General features: G+C 46.9%; 2 protein-coding genes across 4 annotated transcripts in view; one reads left to right on the top strand and one right to left on the bottom strand.

Annotated features, from left to right (window-relative positions):
• Insyn2b (inhibitory synaptic factor family member 2B) overlaps positions 1-16,684 on the bottom strand; it is a 106,003-nt gene extending 89,319 nt beyond the window's left edge. For 2 of the 3 annotated variants that reach the window (XM_026780394.1, XM_005350386.3), the window contains exon 1: positions 16,496-16,684. The gene's annotated coding sequence lies outside the window, so the exon portion shown is untranslated. The remainder of the gene's footprint in view (positions 1-16,495) is intronic. The other variant, XM_026780395.1, reaches the window with a different exon arrangement.
• Dock2 (dedicator of cytokinesis 2) overlaps positions 1-25,396 on the top strand; it is a 413,920-nt gene that overhangs the window by 301,778 nt on the left and 86,746 nt on the right. The window contains exons 28-29 of the mRNA XM_005350387.3: positions 18,712-18,810; positions 20,558-20,652. Of these exons, the coding sequence (XP_005350444.1) occupies positions 18,712-18,810; positions 20,558-20,652 (194 nt within the window). The remainder of the gene's footprint in view (positions 1-18,711; positions 18,811-20,557; positions 20,653-25,396) is intronic.

Here is a 25,396-nt window from a genome sequence, read left to right as displayed (position 1 = left end):
CTAATACTGCTTCTGGTAGTAAACACTTCAGGCTGTTGATAACACACTGTGTGTTTTCAGCTGTCAGTCATCTCACATACTGGAAGGAAGGGAGTGTCCTTAAATCAAATCTCCATATTTTCAAGATGAAGTGAAAAATATGAGCAATTAATAAAATAACCATGAAGCCCTTCAACAGACATGAAAGGCGGGCTAGAGGACTTCAGTCATTTAATTCCTGTCCTGACCAGTCCTAGGAGGGAAGACCGAGGACTCTGCATCCTTGCCCCTCATGTCCTTAGTCACTGTGGTTGGTGGTACGCTGTGTTGAACCTCTGCAGCTACCTTGGGAAACACACCCATCAGTGAGTGATGCCTTAGAGCCAGTTTAGGTCTACCGGTTACCTGTTTGCAGGCTGGTATGCAGGGACTAGATCAAACACCTCTCCTACACCTGCCCTTGGCCAGAAGATGCACACGAAGAAAGGAGGCGGCTCCTAAGGGCAGACAATAGATTGTCCTCCTCAGTGACGCTTCAACTTCTAGAAGAAAGGCTGTCAGAGCTTGGGTGTCTGTGAAGCTTTTGGAATTAAATTAAGATGAATTGAGTGTAATTGAAGCGACTGAGAAGAATTAAATTGAATTGCCTACTCTTGCCTCCCATCAGGGGAATGGTTCACCTTTGCTAGCCAATCAGTTCAACAACAGAGCGAGGGTAACCTGGCTTTTCTGAGCATCATGTTTAGAATTTAAGTACATGTTCACTCGGAAGGTATTTACTATATATGTCTTACATCCAGGGCCTGTGTTGAGTGCTGTGAACGCAGTGGTAGACTAAACACTCAAATTTTCAGCCAGTTAAGAGCTCCACCTAGGAAAGAGACCAGCACCAGATAGTCCAGTGCATAAAGAAATGCCTAACTGAGGACTGGGAGACGTGCTGATATGGAAAACTGTAAGGCTGAGTAGGAAGAATCCGAAGTAGAAACTATGAGAGTAAATTGTCCCAGAGCAGCAGTGGTAGCTACAAGCCAGGTGAGGGCAGTAGGTTTTATGGTGTGTGGGTAAAGGCAAGAGCATGGAGCTCAGGAGTGTGTGAGATCCGCTCTGATGGCTTCTGAGAGGATCAAGGTTGGAAGATCTCTTTGAGAGACCCTTTGATGAGCTACCCTTGGTGGACAGAAATAGTCTAGCCGTGTTACAGAGGTGGAATTGGAAAGAAGTCGGCCACAAGATGGACTGGCCAGGTAAAGTGTCAAAGATGCCTAAAGCCTCCCATACAGGTGGCTAAGGGAGGGGAGGATGGGCTTCCACGTGGCAGGTTATAAAAGAGGATCGGGTGGAAGTCTAGAGTAAATCAAGGGGGGACAAACAAGGATTCTAAGTAAGCACCTGCGGTCTGGAGGCCTGTAAGATGCACACCTGGAGCTATCAAGTAGGAGGCTGCGCACATGTGGATCCTGCAAATGTTTATGGAAATCCTAGCCTGTATCTTGTCCTGGGATGGGAGTGAGATGATGATAGTGGTAATAGTGAGTCCTGACCTCTGGAGGCACAATACCAACTGCTTGTGATGCTGAGATGGCGTGTGGGGGGAGACACTACAACCAAAGGTGGGAAATGACTCTAAAGATATGAGGTGGGGTGTGTGTGCGTGTGTGTGCGTGTGTGTGTGCATGTGTGTGCATGTATGTGTGTGTGTTTGTGTGTGTATGTGTGTGTGTGAGTGTGTGTGTGAGTGAGTGTGTGATGAGAAGCCGAGGAAGATAGAAGATAGACAGCACTTTCTTATGGGGCGGCCAAAGTGAAAGTGGACAAGAGGGCCAGACCGAAGGGATTAAATTCCCTCTGCATGAGCCCTAACCTCGCCTGAACTGTGTCCTCCCAGAGGTGGGTGAAGGAGTACCAAATTCTCAACTCCAGCTTGCCACAGTCCATGGGGGGGGGGAGAATTTACAGAAATGTTGATGAATAAATGAAGGTCTTTAGGAAACCTACCCCACCCCCTGCAGAAGCTTAAGAAGATCAGTAGACACGGTTGCCCTGGAGAAAGCAACATTTCTGTTTCCTAAATCCAATGAACACAGAAGTGGGGCTGAGGGCTGTCGCTGTGCTCCCAGACCCAAGCCAAAGCCTCTTGAAAATCACCCAGGTATAGTGGGTATAAATTTGCCTCCTGCGTTGGTGAGCTAGAAGGTGACAACTTTCATTTTCTTTAAATCACATTAAGTATAACCCACAGCAGCCCCGGCCAGAGTTAGCTGACATTGACAAGGAACCCATTTCAGATGCTCATCTGGCCCTCCCCGCACTGAGGGTATTAGAGTCTCTGGAACTCTCTTCACTGTTCACAGACAGCCTTTTCATAAGCCTACCACACTATTGCTGATATTGTCATTGTCCAGGAACGCACATCCTTAAGAGGAAGTGCTGATCAGGGAGGGCTGGGGTCAAGGACTAACTGGGGGTCCTCTCTAAGGTGTGCCAAAGGCAACTTGACACAGAAAATTCTGTGAACTGCTGTGTCTTTTTCCTAAGCATCTATGAACACTGAGGCAGTGTGAGAAGGTTCCAAATCCTTCTACTCCAATTGTGGCCGGCCACCACCTCCACCAGCAGAATTTCCTGGAAGCTTATGGAAAATGCAGACTCCGAGGTGCCAGCCCAGACCTCAGGAATCAGAATCTCTTTATATGACCCACTGGTGGGTACTAAACCCCTTGAAGTTTGAAGAACTCTGCTGAAGCACACAGTGGGTGTTCAGTAAAATGTAGTCTCAGTGTGTGTGCATCCTCCTCAACCTGCTTTCATTCATTAACTCTTAATACTTTCATATTGCATATGGATCCAAAGCCATGAGCCCCTGCTAGGAGGACTGGAACAGAATGGGGCTGTGCTACTCAGTTTCACTTCCCTCCTCTCCCCAAATCTGGGGAGTCCTTCCTGCCTTGTTTGCTTGTTTGAGACAGAGTCTTACACTAAAGTCTGGGTTGGCCTCAACCTGGCAGCCATCCTCCTGCATCAGCCTCCTAAATGCTGAGATTACAAGCATGGATCACTATGCTGTCTGGTCTTACCAGCCACATTGGTCCCTCTTTCTTCCCCTGATAGGGGCCGCTCACTGGAAATGCAGACGCAGAAGCTCCCTTAGGCACCAGGTCTGAAATTTGAGCATCCTTCAGAGCCCCCACTGCTACTAGGCTCATTAAGCCCTGATGGCAGGCAGAGCCTGCTCTAGAGGCTCAGATTCAGTGAGTGTAAGGTGGATTCTAAACAGGCACCCAGATAGCTGCTGCTGCTGCTGCTGCTGTGGGCAGGAGGAGCACTCAAAAGAGCTACCGCTGGGGAAGGGAACAAAGGCCCAACCTCTGCAGAAAGGGAGGAATGAAAGTAGAGAGAGTGGATAGGGGAAATCCAGCAAGGCTGAAGCACAGATAGATATTTCAGGTGCTCTGCCATCCACCACCTCACGTTGAGTGGTGAAATTATATTGCCTGGAACATGATTGCCATGCCCAGTTCCTGTTCTCATCCATCTGGAGAGGAAGACCCAGGGGAACCATATAACATCCTTTATTTCTGGTGACCTTGGGCCTGCCCTGTGCACCACTGCTTCTTGTCTTGGCTCTTAGGATGCCTAGATTAGGACTTGCAGGCTTGTCCACATCTTACAATTTTTGGAAAGCGTCTCTACTCCTCCTCCCAAGCTCATACAGCCTTTCTCTCCGTAGCCTGGACTTGTCATTGTGAAGCCTGGCATCATCTGCTGCATGTATTTGCAAGTAAAATGTCCAAGTGCAGGAGTGAGGCCTGGGCAGGGGCAGCCAGAGGCAGTGAAGTGTATCAGACAAGTGGCCCATGGAGCAGGCAGCCCTGTGATGAGCTCCTCTGCTGGGAATAGCAACCCCGTCTCTCGCTTGTGGGGCCTCCTGCCACCTCTCCCCCGAGCACGGAGAGAGACAGGAATGCCCTTGAGAGGCCCACGGTCAAAGTCAAGTCATCATGCCTAGTGCTTCCTCTCCCCAGGGCATCCTGCAGAAAGGTCTTGCTGCAGCTGCCTATCTTTAAGTTTTGTCAGTGCGTGCACTAGCTGAAGGTGGCTCAGGACAAGCTACCTTACCTCTTTGAGCCAAAATTTCCTTGACTATTAAATGCGTGTATACTGGCATCTTCTTCCCAGTGCAGCTGTAAAAATTGTCAAGGAGGATGTTTATCCACTGTTTGGTACAATGCCTGTCTGGGCCATAGAAGGAGGCAGGTGAATCTGAGCCCCTACCTTCCAGCAGCCGTACTCTGTTTTGGATATCAGGGCTCCTGTCGTCATTTCTTCCTGGACCATCAGTTGTTTTAGAGAATAAGCCAGGTCTGATTCCCCTTTTCCATACATTCAATCAGTCTCCATAGGTCTGCTGAAGTCCTACTGTGTGCTAATCCTGTGGAAGGGGCCTCTGCCCTGGCACTGCTCACAGTATGAAAGCATTAAGGGTTAATGAAAGGAGAGAGGGTGGAGGAGAATCCTCACAAAGACTGCATGTTGTTGAGTACCTACTTTGTGCTTCAGCAGTTCCATGCAAACTTCAGGGGACTTAGTGCCCACCTGCAGGTCCTATGTTGAGAGTTCGATCCCGAGGACTGGGTTGGCACCTGAGAGTCTGCATTTCTCACAAGCTTCCAGGCAGTTCTGCTGCTGCTGGTGGATGGTCATACTGGCTAATGAAGTAAAAGAAGCTGGAACCTTTCTGGACTGTGTGGCTTATTGTTCAACGATGCTTAGAAATGAGGAAATGGGTTACGTGGGATTAGATGCCTTGCTCAAGATCTCATATCCAGCTAGCCCCAAAGTCAGGCAAGCCTGGCTTATTCTTGCTTGGTGAACTCACTGCTGTGAAGATCTGTATCTCACCCATCAGTCACTCAGGAAATAGACATATGCCCTAGATTCATTTCTGTTGCTGTGATACTGATTTTTCTAGTCTCATGAAGTCCAGGACTCCCAGCCTAGGGAATGGTGCAACCCAGGGTGGTCTGGATCTCTCCACATCAATTAATTAAGATAATCTCAAATGTACAGGACTACAGGCCAACCTAATGCAGACAGAACCTCACTGAGACTCTCTTCCCAGTTCATTTCAGGTTGTGTCGAGTTGACAATTAAAGCTGACCATTCTAATAGCCCAGTGTCTACAGAGAAGAATAGCATAGTCTTCTATTGTAAAATACCATTTGGAAACCATGACCTCTGAGCCCAAAGTCAACCAGAAAGAAAGAAAAGAAAGGATAAAAATCTTCAGTTTCCACATGTCATACACAAACTATAGACATTTAGGATCTGGTGTTCTGGGGCAGTTGATGCTATTATAGATGAAAGGACCGAAGCCTGTAGTGGAGCAGAGATTTTCCCAAGATTCCTCAGCTTGTTGATGGCAATGTTTGGGCTAGCTTCAAGTCTCTTGATCTCTACTCACTATACGTCCCATGGTTCAACCAGCTTGCTAAGGTGGTGGCCTACAGACACAAGGAGCAGTGAGCATCATCCCTGTAGAGCCACGCCATGTCCTTCTGCTAACTGAGTCCCACGGGCTCCTGGGAGACCTATAGGTCCTCAGAAGACCATCGGCTGACTTCAGAATGACAGGGAGTGTCCTCTCTCCATGTACTGCCCATCTTAAAATGGAAGTATGCAGCAGATAACACTCTGAAGTTGAAAGGCCTTAAAAATTCCCAAATGAAACTCCTAACCCCACTCTGCCAGAGCGTAATTGATGACTTGATTCAGTGCAGTAAGCATTTATGGTCTTAATTATAACATGATGTCAATTATGTTAGATGCTTCATTATAGGACTATAGTAGTTTACAAAGGTATGCAGCCAGCATTTTAATTTTTTTTGGAAAGAGGTAGGCATTGGTAGAGCTCAGAATTGGCAGTCCCCAAATCTTAGCTGTATCTATGTTCCTTATTCAATGATATGTCGCTAGTGATATGTCAACAAAGGGAAGAGGAGCTCTCAGTACTGGGGTAGGACTGTCCTGGTTGGGACAAAAGAGTCAGGTGGCCTCCATGAAGGCCTCCTGGAGAAAGAAACACCTGTGTGGATCCTTAAACGACCATTGTTCCTGTTGTTGGAGCATAAAGAAAGGAACGGAAGAAAGTCTACAGTAGACAGTACAGAGAAGAAGGCAGCAGGATCCAGAGGGCAGGCAACTTTGAATGCCATTATAGGGTGTGGAGTGTGGGGTGTATAAGCAAGAGGGAATCATGGGAAGGGATCACATGTGCAGTACCCACGGGGGTCCGGATGGCAACAGGAGATAACTGGGTGAGGGGACCAGCTGTCCTGGTATGACTGGAACTGAGGGGCTTTCTGATTCCATGTCTACTTTGATGGGCTGCCCACTCTGAATAAGGTAGCTTTAGCCACCTGGAAAGGTTGTGTCCTTCCAGCCCTGCAGCGTGGAACTCACAGAGCTAGGGGACATAGCCTAGTATTTCTAAACCCAGGAGAAACAGAGAACTGAGGACCCTATGTGGTCTTTTCGGGTTTGTACATGCTGGCCTTATGGTCAAGTGTTTTTAGAAAGTGGGGTCAGTCAAAGGAAGCATTTCTAGGGGGTGTGGCTCATCCAGCTGCCCAGCCCCATGCGTCTCGGATACACTTTCAGATGACTGCCACTCTCCAGAGGGAAACCCGTGGTCATCTGTTTAGTTTGTGACTCGATGCTCTCCATCGGATTCAGATGCTGAGCACAGAATGGATGGATGGATCAAAGAGGACGCACAGTGGTCGCAGGGCACCTATTCACCTGTTCAATGCTCTGAAAGGTGAAATTGGTGTGCAACAGCACCATGCCCTGCCCTAAGATGGAAATCTAAGATAAATCTCAAGTATAAGACTCCATTATGGGTTTTGTTTGATTCTGTATTGGTATCATGACACCCCTGTGCCTGATACTGGACTCAGAGGGAGAGGAAACAATCATTTTGTTTGTGGGAGTTTAGTGGTCAGGCGACTGCAATTTGGAGGGTGGGGAACTTGTGTAGTCAGTGTAACCATATGCTCACACAACTGGCTTTTACTCTCAGCTCTGCCGCTTTCAGAGGCTGTGTGATGTTGGGGAGAAGCCACCTAGCCTTTCTGGGCTCTATCTCCTTCACCTATGTTACAGACGCTGGTTTGCCGGATAGCATCCCCCCAAGCCCCGCTCCATCCCCTCTCTAAGCTTTAACTTCTATTAGACTTCTGCCAGGAGTTTTGCAGCCTGCTGGGACAAGAGAGTCAGCAGGGGATTTACAGAACAAGTCAGGCCAAAGCTGACATCTTTCTTTCCTTTTCTAGATGGAATTAGCAGATAGTCTGCTTCGGTAATGCTGATCTGATATCTGGGCACTACCAGGCCAGCTCTCTCAGTGGTGTATTCATTGTGTTGCTTGCCTTTTCTTTAACTGAGTGTGGGGAGGAGCTCGGGTAAGGGAGCTGGGTGCAGGGAAGAAGTCGCCCATGCAGCTCTATGGCCAGGAAGCCTTCTGCTCCAAGGCAGGGTTCGGGGCAGGAAGGGGGGTATTTGCATCCATGCCAAGCTGCATGGTCACCCTTATTAATGGAGTAGGAGTCGCAAGGCACTAAACTAACGCTGACTGCAGAGGACCGGGATGGCGGGGCACTGTTACCATTCCAAAGGACAGGGAGAGGGGACAAATGGTGTTGAAGAGGGGAGAGGGGAGAAGAGGGGGAAGCAAGGGTGGGGGAGGGTAAATTAGTAGGATGTCATTTGGAAACTTTCAAGGCAATGAATGAATGGACGGATAAGCGGCATTCCCAGAGCAGGGAGGCCAATGCCAGGAAAGGATCCTGCCCGTGAGGAGTCAGAGCCCAACAGGAAAGCTTGGGTTGGTTGGCAAAGCTCTGTCCAGACCAGGGTCAGCCACCATGGGAAACTCAGGAATGGGTTTTCGTCCTCCTGTCCCCTCCTCCTTGAGGCTGGGCATGTGCAGGCATGCTGCATTTAAAAGGGCTTTGCAGGAACTCATTACTGCGAACCCTGGGAGTCAGCTTTTCAGTCACCCCCGAGTTAAGCTTCATAGGGGTGTTTTCATCATTGGGATGAGCTTCATAAAAGCCACAGCCTCATGATCCTGCCACTGTTAGCAGATGAAATAGCACTCCCTTTATAGAAACGAGGAGCGAGGGCTTCGAGGAGCTTTCTTTACCTTGTCAGCAGAGCTGGCCCAGAGGCAACACAGTAGGCAGGTGCCAGCACGCCATCCCATTACCTACAGATTGAGTTTTGCCGCCCAGAGCCTGCCATTCCGGGACCCTTCCACATCTCTCACAATCTCCCCCTGTGCACTTCTGCAGCACCAAAACCCCTTGCCCGTTTCCACCTCTGCCTCTGTCCTCATTCTGTTCCACTGTCTAAAAGTGGGGCAGCCATTTCTCAGAGTTTGTACTATCAACTCCCTCCGCCAGCCTCTGGCAGACATCACTAATCGATCACCACAGTCTTTCCTGCTGAGCTAAGACTTGGCCTTAAAATCATTCCCGACACAACTCCCTAGGCAGTCACCACCAATCAATTAAATTAATCAAATTATAAGATGAAAAGTATTTTCTGTTATATATCTAAGATGTCATTTCCCATTCTTAGTTTAATCTCTTTCGACCTTGCCATTCCTCAAATCTACATTCTCTTTGAACGCTCCCTTGAATATCTCTAACCTACTTCTGTCTTCACTTAAAAGCGCAGCACATGCGTTACCTGCAGACTCATTTTACACTTGTGGCTCAGCATCCTAACGCATGTGTGCTTGTCCCATGTGCCCAGAGTGTCTTAAGGATGATTTTAGTGGCATCTTGGACTGGGTCACTCTTGGCTTTGTGGGGCGTCCCATGCATTACAGGGTGTTTAATCAGCATTAGCCTTCACCCAGCAGACACAGAAGCAGCTCTGTTTCTCATTTGTGACAGTGACGATGGGATCGAAGGAGGTGCTAGCAGTGGCTGGACTGAGAAGTGGGGCTTGATGTTCGTGAGAGGTGGTCATTAGTCTTCTGCGGTCCCCGGGAACCACAGGAGGCTAACTGAGGAATCCTATTATCCACAATGCAATCTTGCCCACAGAAGACTCTGCTCTAGCCTGGCCTGGCTGCCTGTGAACATATCTATCTGCCTACCCTCTGTCCCTTTAATTGTGACAGCTTTGCCAAGGGAAAAGCAGGGAGATGCTATGTAAATCCTCATCTGCACTGTAGCTCCTGGATCCAGGGAGAGGTTTCAGTCACCCTCTATCAGTCAACCGGAAGCAAATTTGGACAGGTCAACTCACTGTTACTGGGGTACCAGGAAGGGACAGAGGCTGCACACTGGGAGAGACATCTTAGCGGACTGTCCTCTTGGGGCTTCTGACTTCATCCTCACTCCAGTCCTATAGCTGGCATCATAACCACATGCCCAAAAAGAAAGTGGGATCTTAAAGAGATAATGCACCCTGTCCAGAGTCCTAGGTCATATCAAAGAAAGTTGAGCCTCCCATCCCAGGACATACTTGTCCCAGCAATGCTAGCAGCATGGAACAATAGATGTTTCCTAGTATGTGGCATTGGGATTACACCAGGAACCTCTCCCCATGTAAAGAGCCCAAAGTAGTGCGGATAATGGAGTCTCCTTGGAACTTACAGTCATCATGAGAGTCTTAAAGCCGTATAGCATAGTTATTGAACAGCTGGTTGTCTGTGTAGCTGTGTTTTCCCTCATTACTGGTCTGCCTGCCTTCATCTCCACCCATGCAACCTTACATAAGCGTTTGTATTTATCTCTTTTTCTCCCTCCTTCATTCCTACGGGAGCACAGAGGACACCTAGACTGTTTCCTAATATTCAGGAGATTTCTGACAGCAGCACTAAGATGAACTGTATCATTGTTTCGCTTCGCTGAGCCTTGAAGTATTACTTAATTTTAATTACAATAAGTTATAATTTCAATAGTCCCCCTTTCCTTAAGAAAAGAAAGCAAAAGCGTTTGTGGAGCCAAGCTGGTCTAGAAAAGTCCTGTCATCTCCCTGCTCCTTGACATCCTCATCTGTAAGGTACAAACAAACTATATTTTCAGCATCTAGTAAATGTTGACATCTTCGTGGGCCTTCCTGTTTCAGTGATAGAGCACTGACCCAAACCAACCCAGGGATGAAAGGGTTTATTTACACTACACCTCGTTGTTCATCATTGAGGGAAACCAAAGCAGGAACCTGGAGGCACCAAATGAAGCCCCAGCCATGGAGAAAAGCCTTGCACCCAGACACACGTTCAGTGAACTTTCTTATATAGCCCAGGTCCACCTGCCCAGGGGTGGCAACACCCTTAGTGGGCTGGGCCTTTCTACACTAACTGTCAAAAAATCCCACATAGATATGTCCATAGGCCAGTTAATGGAGGTAGTTCTTCAACTAAGGTTCCCTCTTCCTATCTGCATCAAGTCAACAAGCAAGATCAGTCAGCACAGTTGGTGAAAGAGGACAAGCATTTGCCACAGTTGGTCCATAGTAAATACACAATGGCTGTTATGGCCATCGACATGGTTTTCAGCTGTACCTGGCACATACACATCTGACTGATGATGGTTTATCTTCCTTCTAATTTGTCTCTTTCCTTACTGTGACCCTATAAACAACTGTATAGATGGAGAAATAATAGAATTCGCCATGGTACCTGACACACTGTCCTTTAGATGGCAGTTATTATATATATATAATATATATATAATAATGCCATTATTATTGTCATTTAGATCATGATTTCCCCATCTCAGATTTCATAGCCTTTTGTGATACCTTTCCCCATGGAGGGTGTACTCTCGACTCATTTAACCTGGACATACATGTTTGCAGGAGAAGGGTAGAATGTTTCTTAGAACATGTACCCCAAACTCCAAACCCTATCAGTGCTTCAGGTTTAATGGGATGGGGAGTGGGTTTGAGCTGAACAATGCCCTATTGTTCAGGACTTACAGATTTTCTTAGGACATCTACTATGAAGCTTGGAAGCCCACCACTGGTGTGAACAATGAGAAGAAGGCTTTATTTCTGAAGTTGTTCTTTTCCTAATCAAATTTATTTTCCTCCCTGCCCATACCTTCATGGATGAAATTAGAAAAATTGTTTGTTTAGTAAAAAGATGAACCATTCGAATTAATAGCCCATTTCCCAGCAAGTTGGCCTCGCGGGTGGGTCCCCCAAACTCAGATGATTTTAACTGGAGACTGGGGGTTGTTTAGTCAGCAGTGAACAACAGGGACCTGAGCATGCCACATCTGAAGACAAATTAAATCGATGTCAAACTGGAATCCACGTGTGCTCCCACAGGAGGGCCAGACTGTGCTATGAAGTCATCATTGAGTGAAAAACACTTGCTCAGGAGTGATGACACTGCCAGGAACAAGAAATGCCCAACACTAAAGCATAATTTAGCATGTTCTACAAAACCGTGACCCTGGAAACATTACTTGAGTGGCTCTGTGGAGATGGGCAGGCAGCCGACAAGCAAGCAGATTGAGAGCTTCTATGGCCCTAAGAAGAAAAGCCAGACTCCTGCCCCTGACCCCCATGCACCCTTGGGAGATGGCCCCTGCCTGTCTTTCAAACATCACCTTGTATTTTATTCTTCCTTGTCCGTAGCTTCTGGCCCTGCTGGCCTTATGCTCAGTCTCTCAGATGCCTTCAGCCTATCCATCCCCAGGGTCTTTGATTCTGCTCTTCACTTGTCCCATGATGCTAGTCCGGACTCTTACACAGCTGTTCTCATCACTCCAATTCTCACTCAGATATTAGCTCCAAGAACACACCACTGTCTACTAAGTCTAAGATAAATGCCCTTGCATTCCGTCCCTGCCTATTGCCTAGTGGAGCAAACTACTGTCTACAGTTGTTTTATGTGTTGTCTTATTACAAACGTGTCTTCCTGCTGTTAGCCCCATTCATCCGGAGTGAGAGCCTCTCAAGGAAAAGGCTTTTGATAATCTCCACATTGGAGCCTCAGCACCTAGAACCATGCCTGGCACACAGTGGGTACTCACACAGTGGGCACTCAAGAAGTACTTGTTGACCCAAGGAATGTGTAAAAGAATTGCCTCACTCAGACCTGATGGATTGTGAGACATGGGGCAAAAATTCCTAGATTTCTGGCCTCTGCTAAATCAAAGGTGACAATACCTAACTAATTTTCCAGTTTATGGAGGAGGGACCCCATAACGTTCCTGTAGAGATAGGGAATGCAGTAATAAACTCAATCTTTACTAATATTTATCAAACTTATGCAATATTCAGGTCCCATTCTAGATCTTAGCAGCAAACGAAGGGACACAGTTCTCTGCAGAGCAGAGCTGACGCGGGATGCGTGATGTGGAAATACAGGTCCATGAAGATACAAATTTGGGAATCTAAAATCCCCGATTTTAATTCCTACGCAGCACAAGCTAAATATCTGTCCGGAGAAGCTATTTGGCTTTTATGCCGCTTACGTTCTCCATGTGTAAAATGGGCACACAGATTCTCTCATGTGTGTGCTGAGAAGACCCAGGGAGATGACCAACATAGTTTTGAGAACACAGAATGAATGAATAAGTAGGATCTGCCTTCCACCCACTCTCTTGCCACAAGATACCCTACTGTTCTCTTTGGAAGATCTGAAGTGATACACAGGTAGGCCCACTCAGAAGGGTGTGCTTCACTTCTGAGAAGAGTGGGTGAGGAATAGAGGCCCCTCTTCTAGCCTTGACTCAAAGCAGCCTTCCGGCCTCCCCACTGGAGAGTCAGTGATGACAGCTTCCTAAGATGATGTTACCCTCAGTTCTGGCCTTGGTTTACCTAGAGAGTTGAGCTGTCATTAATACCCACTGTATCTGGCAAGGGTACATGATGCTAGCCGCCCTGGAGTCAGCATGCTCAGGAGAGCCATGTTAGGATGCACACAGGAACACACCACCCAGGAGGTGCCTCTCTCTTCTCTCGTGATTTCTGCCTTTGACATGGAACAGGTCACACAGATCTCTTAGATGTGTGCTCACTTCCCCAAGAAGGAAGGGAACTGGATTTGCCTGCTATACAGTGGGACCTCTGGGTAGCTAAGGCATTTCAATTCACACAAAGACACGCCCTTCCTAAAGTCAGACAACTGAGGGATCAAGGCTTCCAAAAAGACAGTGGTAGAGGACGTTTTTGAACAATTTGGACACCAAAGTCACTTCTCCTACCTTCCAGCAACTGTCGCCAAGTGAAAGAAGACCCCCAGCCTGCTTTGCTCCAAGAAGCACACACTCTGTTTACTGAGCAGCTGGACTTGAGACGTGGTACTCAAACGTCCCTCAGAGTTGAAAGGCACATAGCTGCTGGTGCCAAGCTGCAATGGGAAGCAGCAAATGGGTTTGCAGACTGACACTGGTAGACAGTGCAGTCCACCAGTCCAGGCTGGGGATTTCCTCTGAGCAGGCTGCGAATTTTACCTGGTTGATTTGTGTCGTTTTCTAGATCGCAGCCAGCAGCGTAACAATACTAATAATAGTAATAAAAATAATAATGATAGCAGTTGGCACTTACTAAAGACACTCCACATGCCAGGGTCCTTCTATAAATTAATCTTTTGTTCTCCATATGAAATAGAGATTGTTTTTAATCTTCTTTGACGTACTAGACAAGCAAAGCACACGAGTTCCTGCTCAAGGTCACAGACACATAGCTGAGTTTGGAACCCTGGCTGCCTGGCTCCAAGGCCCCTGCTTGTGGCGCTGCATCCAGGAAGCACAAGATACAAGAGCCTTGGAACATAGCCTTAGCCACTCTGCTGTAGCCCCCGCGGCCCAGCGCTGTACCCAAACTTGGCGTTGCAAAAAAAGAACTCAACTCGACACCTCAGCCGCCCTAAAGATTGTTCCAAATTACAACTCCCAGCGGCCTGGCAAAGCTCTAAGATGAATGGATTTCGGAACCCTTGCTTTTCCTGACACCATAGCCTCCCACCTCCAGTCAGTCCTGGATCTAGCATACAGACAGCACTCGTTTAATCCAAGAATAAAATCTGTTACATAAGCACGTAGCAGACATGGGGGTGAGCAGAGAAAGAAGCAGCCTGAGATTGGCATTTGGTCACTCTTCGTCTCCAAAGTAAGGCCTTTCCGGAGAACTTCTCATCTCCCCGAGAGCCTGCCTCGGCACGCAAACTTTCCTTCATCTCCTCTCCTCAGTGCTTTCTATATTGTATTTTATTTTGGTCTCGCACATTATTTGAAGTTACTATAGCAACGTGTCACCAGTTGGTATCTCATAGTAATGCTGGCTTTTAGGTAGCAAGTTCCCGAAGTTGCCTGTTTCACTCCCTCTGTGATCTCATCTCTCCTACCAATCTCAGGTGAGCGGAGGAGGCTTCCAAGTAGCCAAGCCCCCCTCCGTTTTGTGCGTCAAAATGGAGCAAATGATAGCTTTGCCTTTGCCCTCGGTTTACTCCATCCAGCACAAGGGTTCTCACTCGTGTGTGTGTGTGTGTGTGTGTGTGTGTGTGTGTGTGTGCGCGCGCGCACACGTGTGCGTGTATGCGTGTGTGTGTGTGTTTGCATTAAAGGGTTGCCGAGTTGAAATGGTTAAATTAAATGCTGTATGCAGAGCTGTTAGTATTCCCAATAATAATATGATAATGGGATGGAGGTGACTTTTAATGCAAAGGAGCCGGGGTAATGGTTTGGGGAGAGTTCCTACCAGAACTGAACTCATCTGATCCATTGCTCACGCAGGATTGGTGTTCTCCTGTTCTCCTGCCAGCGCATAGTAAAGAGACCCTGACTATCTTCCCCCGGAGCTTTGGGTTTTCTCCCAGATGTACAAGACCTCTGAGTGCAGCGATGGGCTGAATTAATTAAAAGAATTGATTGTCTTTTTGAGAGCTGAGAGGGTCCTATAGCGACAGATTTGCCCCGCCACTCACAGTGTTAAGTAGCCCCTCATCAGCCAAGCGCCTGCGATGATTGTACTTATTTTTACACGTTTGACCTAGTTTCAAACTGTGTCTCTTCACGCTGTGATTCATTAGCCACATTTCGAGCCGCCCGATTGGAGTGAGGTGCCTCTGCCTGGTTTGCGCCAGTCTCCGATTCAATTTCTCCCTGGAATTTAATATGCAAGCCCCACTGGTACTCGTTTCAAGAAGCAATTTCCCACGGAAGCACCTGGCATGCTGCTTTGGTATGGATGAGTGGCTGCCGCATGCTTGGTAGTAAATATATGTTGATTATAGAATTTCTGCCAGGAATAAGAAGAAGAGGGTTCTAATTGGCCCAGATTACAGGGGATCCCCCCAACTCTCTGAGTATACCCCAGGCAACGCTGAGGATTTTCTAGGCTGCTGGTGGGGATGGGAGTTTGAACTTTTAACGATCTAAAGTTTGGGCAACATCAACCTTAGGGCTCTGTTGATTGCCAAGGCAAAAGCAGTCTGGTTGTCACCATGACCCGCAATCCCTCCAGGCATTTAAAACATGGCAGGTACGAAAGTATGGTCTCAAACTTGTGAAAACAGGAGCGGGCCAAGACGCAATTGCCATCTTGAAGAAAATCTTGTAAAGGGGCAGGGAAACCCGTTATAGAAGTACAGCAGGATCCCATTATTCTTTCATTCATATTCATATACATGACAAAGCGTGGATGACCATTCAATTCAAAAAGACCCTTTAATGAACCTACTGCCTCTGACTCACTCCATGTCAACTATCCATTAGCCCCATCTGTGTGATCACCCAAGGACTGATAAGAACGTGAGTGAGCTAGCTCCATTCTGTGGCAGAAAAACAGGATGCTCCCAGTTCATAATAAAACAGAATCGTGCTTTTATTAACAGGCAAACGCGAGTGCCTTGCCTTAAACTTCCCTCACAGGGCACTGCCAATCCTAGGGAACGGCACCCAACTGGGCTTTCCTGTGTGCTGATCAGGACAAAGAGATTAACAAGCTGGTAAAAGTGATTTTGATGGATCTGGGAACTCTGACCCACTGGCTGACCCCTAATAAAACAACGGTGCTTTATTTCATAAAATGATCAAACTCTCTAGCGGAGAAAAGAAAACCTCCCTCTCATTATTAAAAATTTCATTATTAAAAAGAAAAAAAGAAAACCACATAGAAGTTTCCTTAAGCAAATCCTCGGAGAACGCAGCCCGATCGAGGTAATCCCAAGCAACTTGAGCTCCTCTGAGGTTTGCTCCTTGCATTTTCTCCTCTTCCAATTCAAATCAAGCCATCAGGAATAACAAGCCTTCCGGATCTAGGCATTTGGGGCAGCCTGCAGTTCCGACAATGGTGGATTTTCACCACACACACACACACACCCACCCACACAAGCTCACAGGCTCAGCACTCAATTAGCCCAAGATTTAAAGTAAACTGCTGTCCAAGAGACGACCACATTTTCTCCCACAAGATCACCACTTAGTAAAATAAAAGAAAATGAAGAAAAGACAAAAATATCAAACCTTCCCACATCTCTTACCTCCAAGCAGTGGAATTACCTGCAGAGGATGTTGCCCCTTTCCTGGTACAACGAGGCAGCCTTTGACCAGCGGCAAGATAACTCCAAACGGAGGAAAAAGAAGCCCTTTATGTTGTAATTTTCACTGTTTATATGCAAGAAGTGTAGTGGGTCTGCTCACGTAGGAATAAATAAAAAGCCGAACAAACTGCTCGGCAGCTACCATGTGAAAAGGAAAGCCCTCTAGTGGTCACAGGCTGAATTATTTAAGGAAGGGAGAAGAGAGAGGGAGTAGATGAAGCATATGTACACACACACACACACACACACACACACACACACACACACACACATACGCACACTCGCATACCTGTCTCTTCAAACTCTACAATTTTCCTTTCTTACATTCACCATGGGTAGAGCTATGAAATTAATTTCTTGGTTTCAGTGGGATCTGGTTAAGTTAGCCAGAATGTGGCTGTTTTCAGCCTGAATCGAAAGCAGTGAACAATTTCACAAACTCACTACCACCCCCTGGAGGCGTGAGGATGAAATAACAGGCAGGTGGCACACCCCCCCCCCTCCCCAAGGCTGCAGGTTCCTATGTACAAAGTGACTAAAGACCCTGAGAGTCGCTTTCAGGCAGATGCCCAAGCTTCCTAAACTTAGTGTGAGTGTAGTGGCCACCAGCTCCTGCGTAGCTGACCGGCTTTATCACAGGGTTCCTTCTTAGAAAAGGCCACTCTGCTGTTCCAAAATTACCAATGTTTTTAAGCGAGGGCCCTACATTTTCACCTTGTGCGGTTGCATAGCTGGCCCTGTGAATGGGAAAGCTTGCTAGCTCTAACCTCATAATTGAAAAGAACCAGGAAGCAAATGAGAACCTTTACCTAGTTTGCTAGTTTGGCAACTGAGAACATGTAAACCATTTAGTCAACCTAAAAGACCTTCCAAGGAATGCAGAGGAGGCTTCCTGGGGCCATTAGCAGCGCCCTTCCAGGACTAGAACATGCCTACAGGCGGGCTGGTATACAAATACACATGCATACATGTTTACATATATTTTAAACAACATGAGAACATTTAAAATAAAGGCCATAGTCTGTCTCACACACACACACACACACACACACACACACACACCCCTTTACTTCTTCCAAACGTGAAACTTCCAAGCAGTGAGAGCCCCTAGACATCCCCTGTACCCCATCATTCAGCCCATCTTTTGTCCTGGGCTGGGCCACAGCGAGACCTCCTCTGACCAAGATGGTATCTTGTGGGTTCCTACTAGAAACAGTTGAGAATGCCATTTCCACCCTCCTTGATCAGTGGCCAGTGCTTTCTTTACCAGCTCCCAGAATGTATCTCAAGTGCTGCTTATAGATGCCAGCAGGCCCCAGCATAGACTCTCACTACTCAGGGAGGGAGGATGCAGAAGAGGCTGAACTGGTGCCTTCTGGGGCAGGCCTGAGTATAAGTCGGGCTCCTCCATTCCCAGGGTTCCTTCAAGCTCTACCTTCTTCTCGGGTCTCAGCCTTGATTTCCCTCTTGTCTGAATCCCTTCCTCATGGACATGAATCACACTTTCCCGACTAAATAATAATCTCATAAAGGGCAAAGGCTGTCTCTTCACATCTCCTTTATCTTCCTTAGCCCCCTGTGCCAACCCTGGAAAGGCACTAGGTGCGTTCATGGCTCTCATGGCTGATTGATTGATTCATGGCGATCCAGTAGCTGATCTCTCCACAGAGACTTGCAACGCACTTAATGCTGCTCTTGGAGCCGCTGATCTTTCCAGGAACTCCTCGGGGAGTAGATATGGGCACAGACGAGACAATGGGGATTTACACAGACAAAATTATTTACCGGAAAATGAAGCTGACTGCCCCCAAGGATCTTGATTGACTTGGGCTGAGTCTCCTAGCATCCACACAGAGACAGTTCCCAGTGTGCAAACAGACGGAGACGAAACAGTGGAGATCTCTTCTTAGCTTTGTATCTGGAGCTCTGAGCACAGCTCCATGCACATAATAGATCTAATGAATGCTTTTTTTCGTGAGTTGTCAGTGAGGACATTTCCTCTCAGGGAGTTCTACATGCCAGTAAGAGGAGACTCTTCACTGGTAGGTAGCCCTTCTTCGGTATCTGGGAGGACTATATGTTTTCATGTTTGAAGTCCTGGAGATGGAAAGGACAAATTTCATGGTCATTATATTTTTTTTCCTTCTGTTTTGTAGAGTCACTTTGTGGCGTGTATGACAGCGATCTTAGACCAGATGGGCGACCAACACTATTCCTTCTATATTGAGACCTTCCAGACCAGCTCAGACCTTGTGGTAAGTCTGCAGAACATGGCAGTGTCAGGCAAGACATAGAGAAGAGGGCATGACATCCCATACTCTTGTTTCCGTGAGTCTGGGGCAACAAGGTTCCCCTACAGATCTCAAGCATGTGTGTTGAAGACTATGGCATACACGTGCGAATCCTTTTCTTGCATGGCTCATTTCTAGAATGTACCTTCAGTTCATTAGCGTTGAGCGCCGTGACTCCCGCATCTAGATTCCATTAGCAAACATTTGTTGATGTATCATGAACGCATTGGGGCTTAAGACCATGCGTGTTGGAGCCCTAAAATTTTGGGTTGGAACCTTGGATTAGCCACTATAACCTCAGGCAAGCTAACTTCTCTTAGCTTCAGTTTTTTTTTTTTGTTTGTTTTTATTTTTGTTTTGTGTTTTCATCTCTGCACGGGGGATGGGAGCATCTGTACCGCAAGGTTTTGAGGGGATCATAGGAGTAGCAGGGAGCACTCAGCAAAAGACAGCTGTCACTATTCATGACACAAGTACAAAGGAAGTTGGTTCCTGAGCCCAGCTTACCTCTCAGCACTCATCCGCAACACCCACCGCCACCACCAGGCCTTTAGCTGGCAGTCACCAGTGTGGCTCTCTGCCAAGCATCCTGTATCTAGTATATGCTTGGTCCTCATGGTAACCTTGGTAACCTTGTGGGGTAGACATCACCCCATTCTGATGATGGAGAAGCTGTGACCTTATTCCACGGAGGTGACTTTTTCCTAGAAACAAAATTTGCTGGAAAATAAACCAATGCCATTTTCAGGATTTCAGAATTTAGCCGAAAGCAGTGTTTCTGAAATGATATGCTATATAACCTCCTTACTACCCTCCCATAAAGACACACACACACACACACACACACACACACACACACACACACACACACACACACACAGCAAGCAGAACTGATCTACCTTTACTTATTTCATATATTGGGTTTTAGGTGAGATTTTCTTTGAGTAGAGGTTGCAGTGAACATGACAAGCATTGCTTAAGGAAAGAACTGCAGCTGGGCCGGTTCACTCTGGGTGCGAAGCTTTACCTAAATCACCTGTGGGATCCGACTTCATTACCTGCAGCTCAAGACACTCTTGGTGCCGGTGGTTCTCAACTTTGCTGTCTGGATTTGTGCTGAATTTATTTTCTCTAAAGATAAAGATGAAGGTTAGCCTGCTGCAAAGTCTGCTGGAGAATGTTTAAATCCACTCTGAACCTCTTTAAAAGAGAGGAAGGCCTTTGCCAACTCCCTTTTTTACAAGCTCATATGCATGTGTGACATTTGGATTAGCTGTGCCTCTGCCTTGCTAATTAGATGTTCATTTAAATAATAGTGTGTTTGCTCGATGACCTGAGACAATGCTATATAGTGTGGCTTATTTACCTCTTGAATACATATTTGGAAAGATGATTACAAAATCATCAGCAAACACATTTACTTCTTTATTCTTTAAGACAGAACCAATAGTGCTTTATTTGGAGAGTCCATTTTTAGTTATTATTCATATTGCACCTTTATATCTGGTTAGGCAGAATCTTGGTAGCTGACTTGCAAACTTCCATTTGTAACCTCTTGTTATGCCTTCAAATCCCTTAGTCAAAACCTGACCCCTCCCCAATCTGATCCTCTAAAGGACAATAAAAAGGCATTTAAACAGCCGCAGGGATGGAGACAGGTATAGTCCGTCCCTGTGATGTGAGGTGACAGGTGTGCTCGGCACTTTTGCAGGACTTCTTGATGGAGACATTTATCATGTTCAAGGACCTCATCGGGAAGAACGTGTACCCTGGCGACTGGATGGCCATGAGCATGGTTCAGAACAGGTAAGCTGAGCCACCGTGCTTCTGGGGTAGCACCTGTGTGCTTGCCATCCATGGTAAAGAGCACCAGCAGCCATATGTGGGAGAGAAGGGATACAAATGTTAACAGACCCTTTCCTTTCTGTGCTCAAACACAAGGAAGAAGGAGATCACCAATCCCGAAGCTGCTCTAAGTAGTAGCCCCTGCCTTCTGCGGCGCTCATGTGCCAGTTAAAGTAGATACTCTGTCTGTAATAGGAAAGCTTTAGGGAAATGCTATAAATTTATCTTATTTTAAAGTTCGCTTAAGTTAATAAAGTATTTTCCATGCCGTCTATTAGATAAGCGTCCAACAACTTTAAACAGGTTTCCACATCGCAGGACTTGGGGGAGGTGCTTTTAATATGCTAATATGATTTTTTTTTTTTAAAGATGAGCAAATAAGAGGGAAGGTTTTATAGATGAATCCACCTTTGGGGAAATGTAGGGAATAGCTTATACATTTGTGTTCGTATCTGTAAGACCTGGTCATAGTTCGTAGACTATCCGTGTAACCCAAGGATAGTCCAGATCCCCACATGAGCAATCACAGCCTGGGAGAAGCTATTACAAAAGATTCCAACCTTCACTGCTGTCTTTTCTAATACCATCTGGTCAAAGTGAAAGCGAGTCCTAGCACTCAGCCATTCTAATAGCTCCTCCCTCAACTCCCTTGTCCCCACAGTGTCCTTTGCATGTTGCGGTTCCCCTGATCTGTCTGGGAACCACATTCTCAAATCTTACCCGTGTCCTCTCTTCAGCAAGACCTTCCCCGCTCCTCCCTTTCTTTCTCTCCACTTTTCCTTTGGCTACATATATTTATTTCAGGTTCTTAACCATTGAAAATGCTTCATCTGCCAGGAGTTTCTAGTTTTATCTCCCTTTACCTACCGCCTCGGTTCTCCATCATGCAGGCTAGGTATTGGCTGACAGAGACAGAAAGGTCCCCGGAGAGCAGTAGAGAAGAAAAAGCCTAATTTTCTGTAGTGTACGGACTGGAGGAAAGACTATACACATTTCCATATTAATGATTTTATCACTGGATAATGTCTGAGAAGATCTGTCTCCTGCATGATTGCAAGAGCTGATTGCAATGCCTGCTTATCGCTGGGAAATTGTTCTTCCGCTACCGGGATGCCCAAGTGCCTACGGTGTGATAGACACCTGGCTACAGAACTCTTGGACTGGTTTCAGGACTGCAGGAGCAGAGGAGAGATTTGTCACGACACAAGGAGACATCTGTCTGTATGTCTCTGTTTATTGGAGAGCGCCTCCCAGCAACACAGTGCCAGGGAGTATTGCATTCCTAGCCTGGCTCACCCCACCTGGTTTGCATCTTTCAGGCTAAAGGCTGGCCCTGCAGAGATGATTCTCACAGGCACATTGTGAGTCAGATTCAGACTTCTCCTTGTGTCCTACCAGCTTCCTGAGCATGAGACCTGTGTAGATGCATAGAGCCTCATACCCAGAGAGTCCCATGCTTGCTTTAGTGCTCATGAGCTAACATCTCTTGACTCATAATAGTTTTAGATAATGGGACCCCCATTTTTGTTTTTTCTGGCTCTGGGTTGTATAGCTGCTCATGTCCCGATGGTGAGACATCTTGGATTGAGGTCCGGGCTGCCGGCTATGCTCCACATGGCCCTTCACTGCGTCGTGCCAGAGGATAACAGAAAGGCTGTCAAATTATACGATGCATACAGGAGGTAGGACAGGGATCATTTGCTTTTTGGATATGTCCAGCTTCTCCAGTTGCCCACTTCTCTACACTTGTATCATTTTCTCTAAGTTTTGGCTCTGCCTGGATACCTTGTCTCCCTCCAGACTAGACTCCCTATGGGAGGGAGCACTGTGAAAATTCTGAACCCAGGGACTCCCTAGCAGGCAGGAAAGCCTGTTTTCCCTTCAGCATTTGTCCGCATGCCCAGTCAGCTGCTGTCCTCACTGCCTGTGACTGATTCGTCATGGGACTGTTCAGTCTCTACACAGTGAACATTTCAAGAGCAAACTCCATGTGCATCTTGACTCTGTGCAAGAGCATGGCATGACATTCACCAACATGCATGACGACACTTTGTATCCACAGGGAACTTCCTGACTGGGATCTTAAGGGAATCTGGACTCTTGAAAGTCGAAAATGTGTTGGTTCAGATAACTTGAGAACCTTGGGGATCTGGTTTTCATGCTTGGCTGTATCAGACCATGATAGAAGAACCAACCAACGTTTCTCCCTCAATCTTGTCTCCGTCGGCTTCACTCTCAAACAGAAGCTCCCTTTAGAGGGGTGAAAACAGACTCTACTGGTTGCAAATGTATCTATTTCCCTTTATTGTGCATATGCATGTTTTACCTGCATGTATGCCAGTGAGCCAATGAGTGACTGATGCCTGTGGGGGGTCAGAGGAGGGAATCAGATCCCCCCCCCAACCAGAATTCTAGACAGCTGTGAGCTGCTGCCTGGGAGCTAAGAACCGAACCAGAGTCCTCTGGAAGAGCAGCTCATGCTCTGAAGTGCCGAGCCATCTCCACAAATCTTCCAGGAGAAACTTTTTTTTTTTTCTTTTTCAGACAGTTCAGTGTAATTCCCAAGGCTAACCTTCAAAGTCGGGTTTGGGTTAGGTGTGGCAGGGAAATGAAAGGCATTGTTAAGTCAGGCTTTGATCTTACAATCTGCCTTCTGAGCTGGAAATAGTGTGGCCAGTCCTACCTCAATAACAGGCAGCCAGGGAAGTAACAGAGAAGGGAGCTCCCCAAAGAAAACTCCAGAGTTGCTGTAAGTCGGGGGAACAGGTTACTGGCAGAAAAGGGAACAGATGAGCTGAACTAATAAGAGGCCAGGGGTGGAGTTCACCAGGCAAGTTTTCTCTTTGGAGCTGTGTACTGGGCATGCTTGGGAGAAGGACTTGGTGACCTGTGTGAGCAGGTGTTGGGACCACAGAGACATTATGTGTCATTGTTTCATTCCAGCTGCTGTGATTAAATACACTGACAAATGCAACTTTAAGGGGGAAAGAGTTTCTATGAGGCTTGCAATTCCAGTTTCCAGTCTGTTACGGTAGGGAAGTCGAGGCAGGACCTCTCAGCAGTGTGCCCCAACTAGTTAATAGCAAACAGGAAATGAATGTGTGTGTCTGCGTGTGCGTGTGCGTGTGTGTGTGTGTCTGCGTCTGGTTGGCTTTCCCTCACTCTCAGCCGGTCAGAACACCCAGCCCAGGGAATGGGGCCACTCACATTCAGGGTGAATCTTCTCACCGCAACCCAATTAAGGAAGTCCCTCAGACTTGGATCTACAGTACCTAGGGAACTCAGGCCTTCACCCTAGAACTGAGACTCACACCATCCCTTCCCCTGGTTGCAGGTCCAGAGACTTGGGCTGAGCCGTATTGCTGATTTCTGTGGTTGTCCAGCAGGCAGTGGGCACATGGTTACATCTCTGTTTAACCTCCAGAAACACGAATCATTTCCTTTTATTAATCTCATCTGCCTATGTTTACCAAAGTAGCTATCCGTCTACTAGTCTGTTTCTCTAGAGTAATACTGGTACTATATATTTCAGTGTCTTATTAACACAGGCTCGAGGGTATGACGTGACTTCCTATAGCCCAGGTTGACCTTGAACTCACAGCGCATTTAAAGAAGGTGATTTTGAGCCGGGCGGTGGTGGCGCACGCCTTTAATCCCAGCACTCGGGAGGCAGAGGCAGGCGGATCTCTGTGAGTTCGAGGCCAGCCTGGTCTACAGAGGGAGTTCCAGGACAGGCTCCAAAGCCACAGAGAAACCCTGTCTCAAAAAAACCAAAAAAAAAAAAAAAAAGAAGAAGGTGATTTTGAATTCCTGGTCCTCCTATCTCAACCTCTCATGTCCAGGGATTCCAGGCCTACACAGCTCCCCTTCCTAGCCCCCTGGAGGGTCAGCTTCCCAGTCTAGGGAGAGGGATAACCGTGATCCATTTTACAGGGTCTTCTGTTTCTCTTTTGAGGAGGATAGAGCTACCCCAAAGCAGCACACCTGATAACAAGTCAGACCTCATAAGCAGGGCATTGGCATCACTAAGTGATAACAACTTAGTCTTGGGCCACTGATGTCACCTCCCCCAGCCAATGGCTATTCTTTAAATGTCTGTTGCATTAAAACAGCATAGTCTGTAGATTTCTTTTATATTCTGGCTACAAGGATGTCTCCAGTTATGGAGCTCTTGAGGGTCGCTCATGACATCTGCATGTTGCGTGCTATTTCGTAGCTGATATCATTACGCACCTAGATCAGCCCACTGTTGTAAATGTTTTGCTAGCATTAGCTCCCCCGCTTCTCACAATGGCCTTATGAGGTAGGACCACAATCATCTGCATTTCATCAATGACAAAGCTGACTTACGCATTGCTGCATTGCCGGTAATGAAAAGAGAAGACATTCGACCTGAACCAAGCTCTGGACCCAGGCTTCTTCTTCCTGTGTACCAGAGACATTTATCGGACAGCAGCCCTGAAGGGGAGACAGCCTGCCAAGGTCATGCAGAGAGTTTGCAGAATATATACAAACAGAACCTGCACCATGATTGAGCCTGTGGGGCACTCAACCTAAAATACTGTTTTCTGATCCCCAGAAAGAAACAACCCACTTACATAATGAGTGTATCCTTAAGTTAGCCTGGACGTTTTAAAGAAATAACTTGCTTTCCTTATTTACCTCCTTCTATTTCTTTCTTTCTTTCTTTCTTTCTTTCCTTTCT

The sequence above is a fragment of the Microtus ochrogaster genome, chromosome 7 (assembly GCF_000317375.1).
Source record: "Microtus ochrogaster isolate Prairie Vole_2 chromosome 7, MicOch1.0, whole genome shotgun sequence".
NCBI lineage: Eukaryota > Metazoa > Chordata > Mammalia > Rodentia > Cricetidae > Microtus > Microtus ochrogaster.
This window is presented reverse-complemented; position numbering and strand designations above follow the sequence as displayed.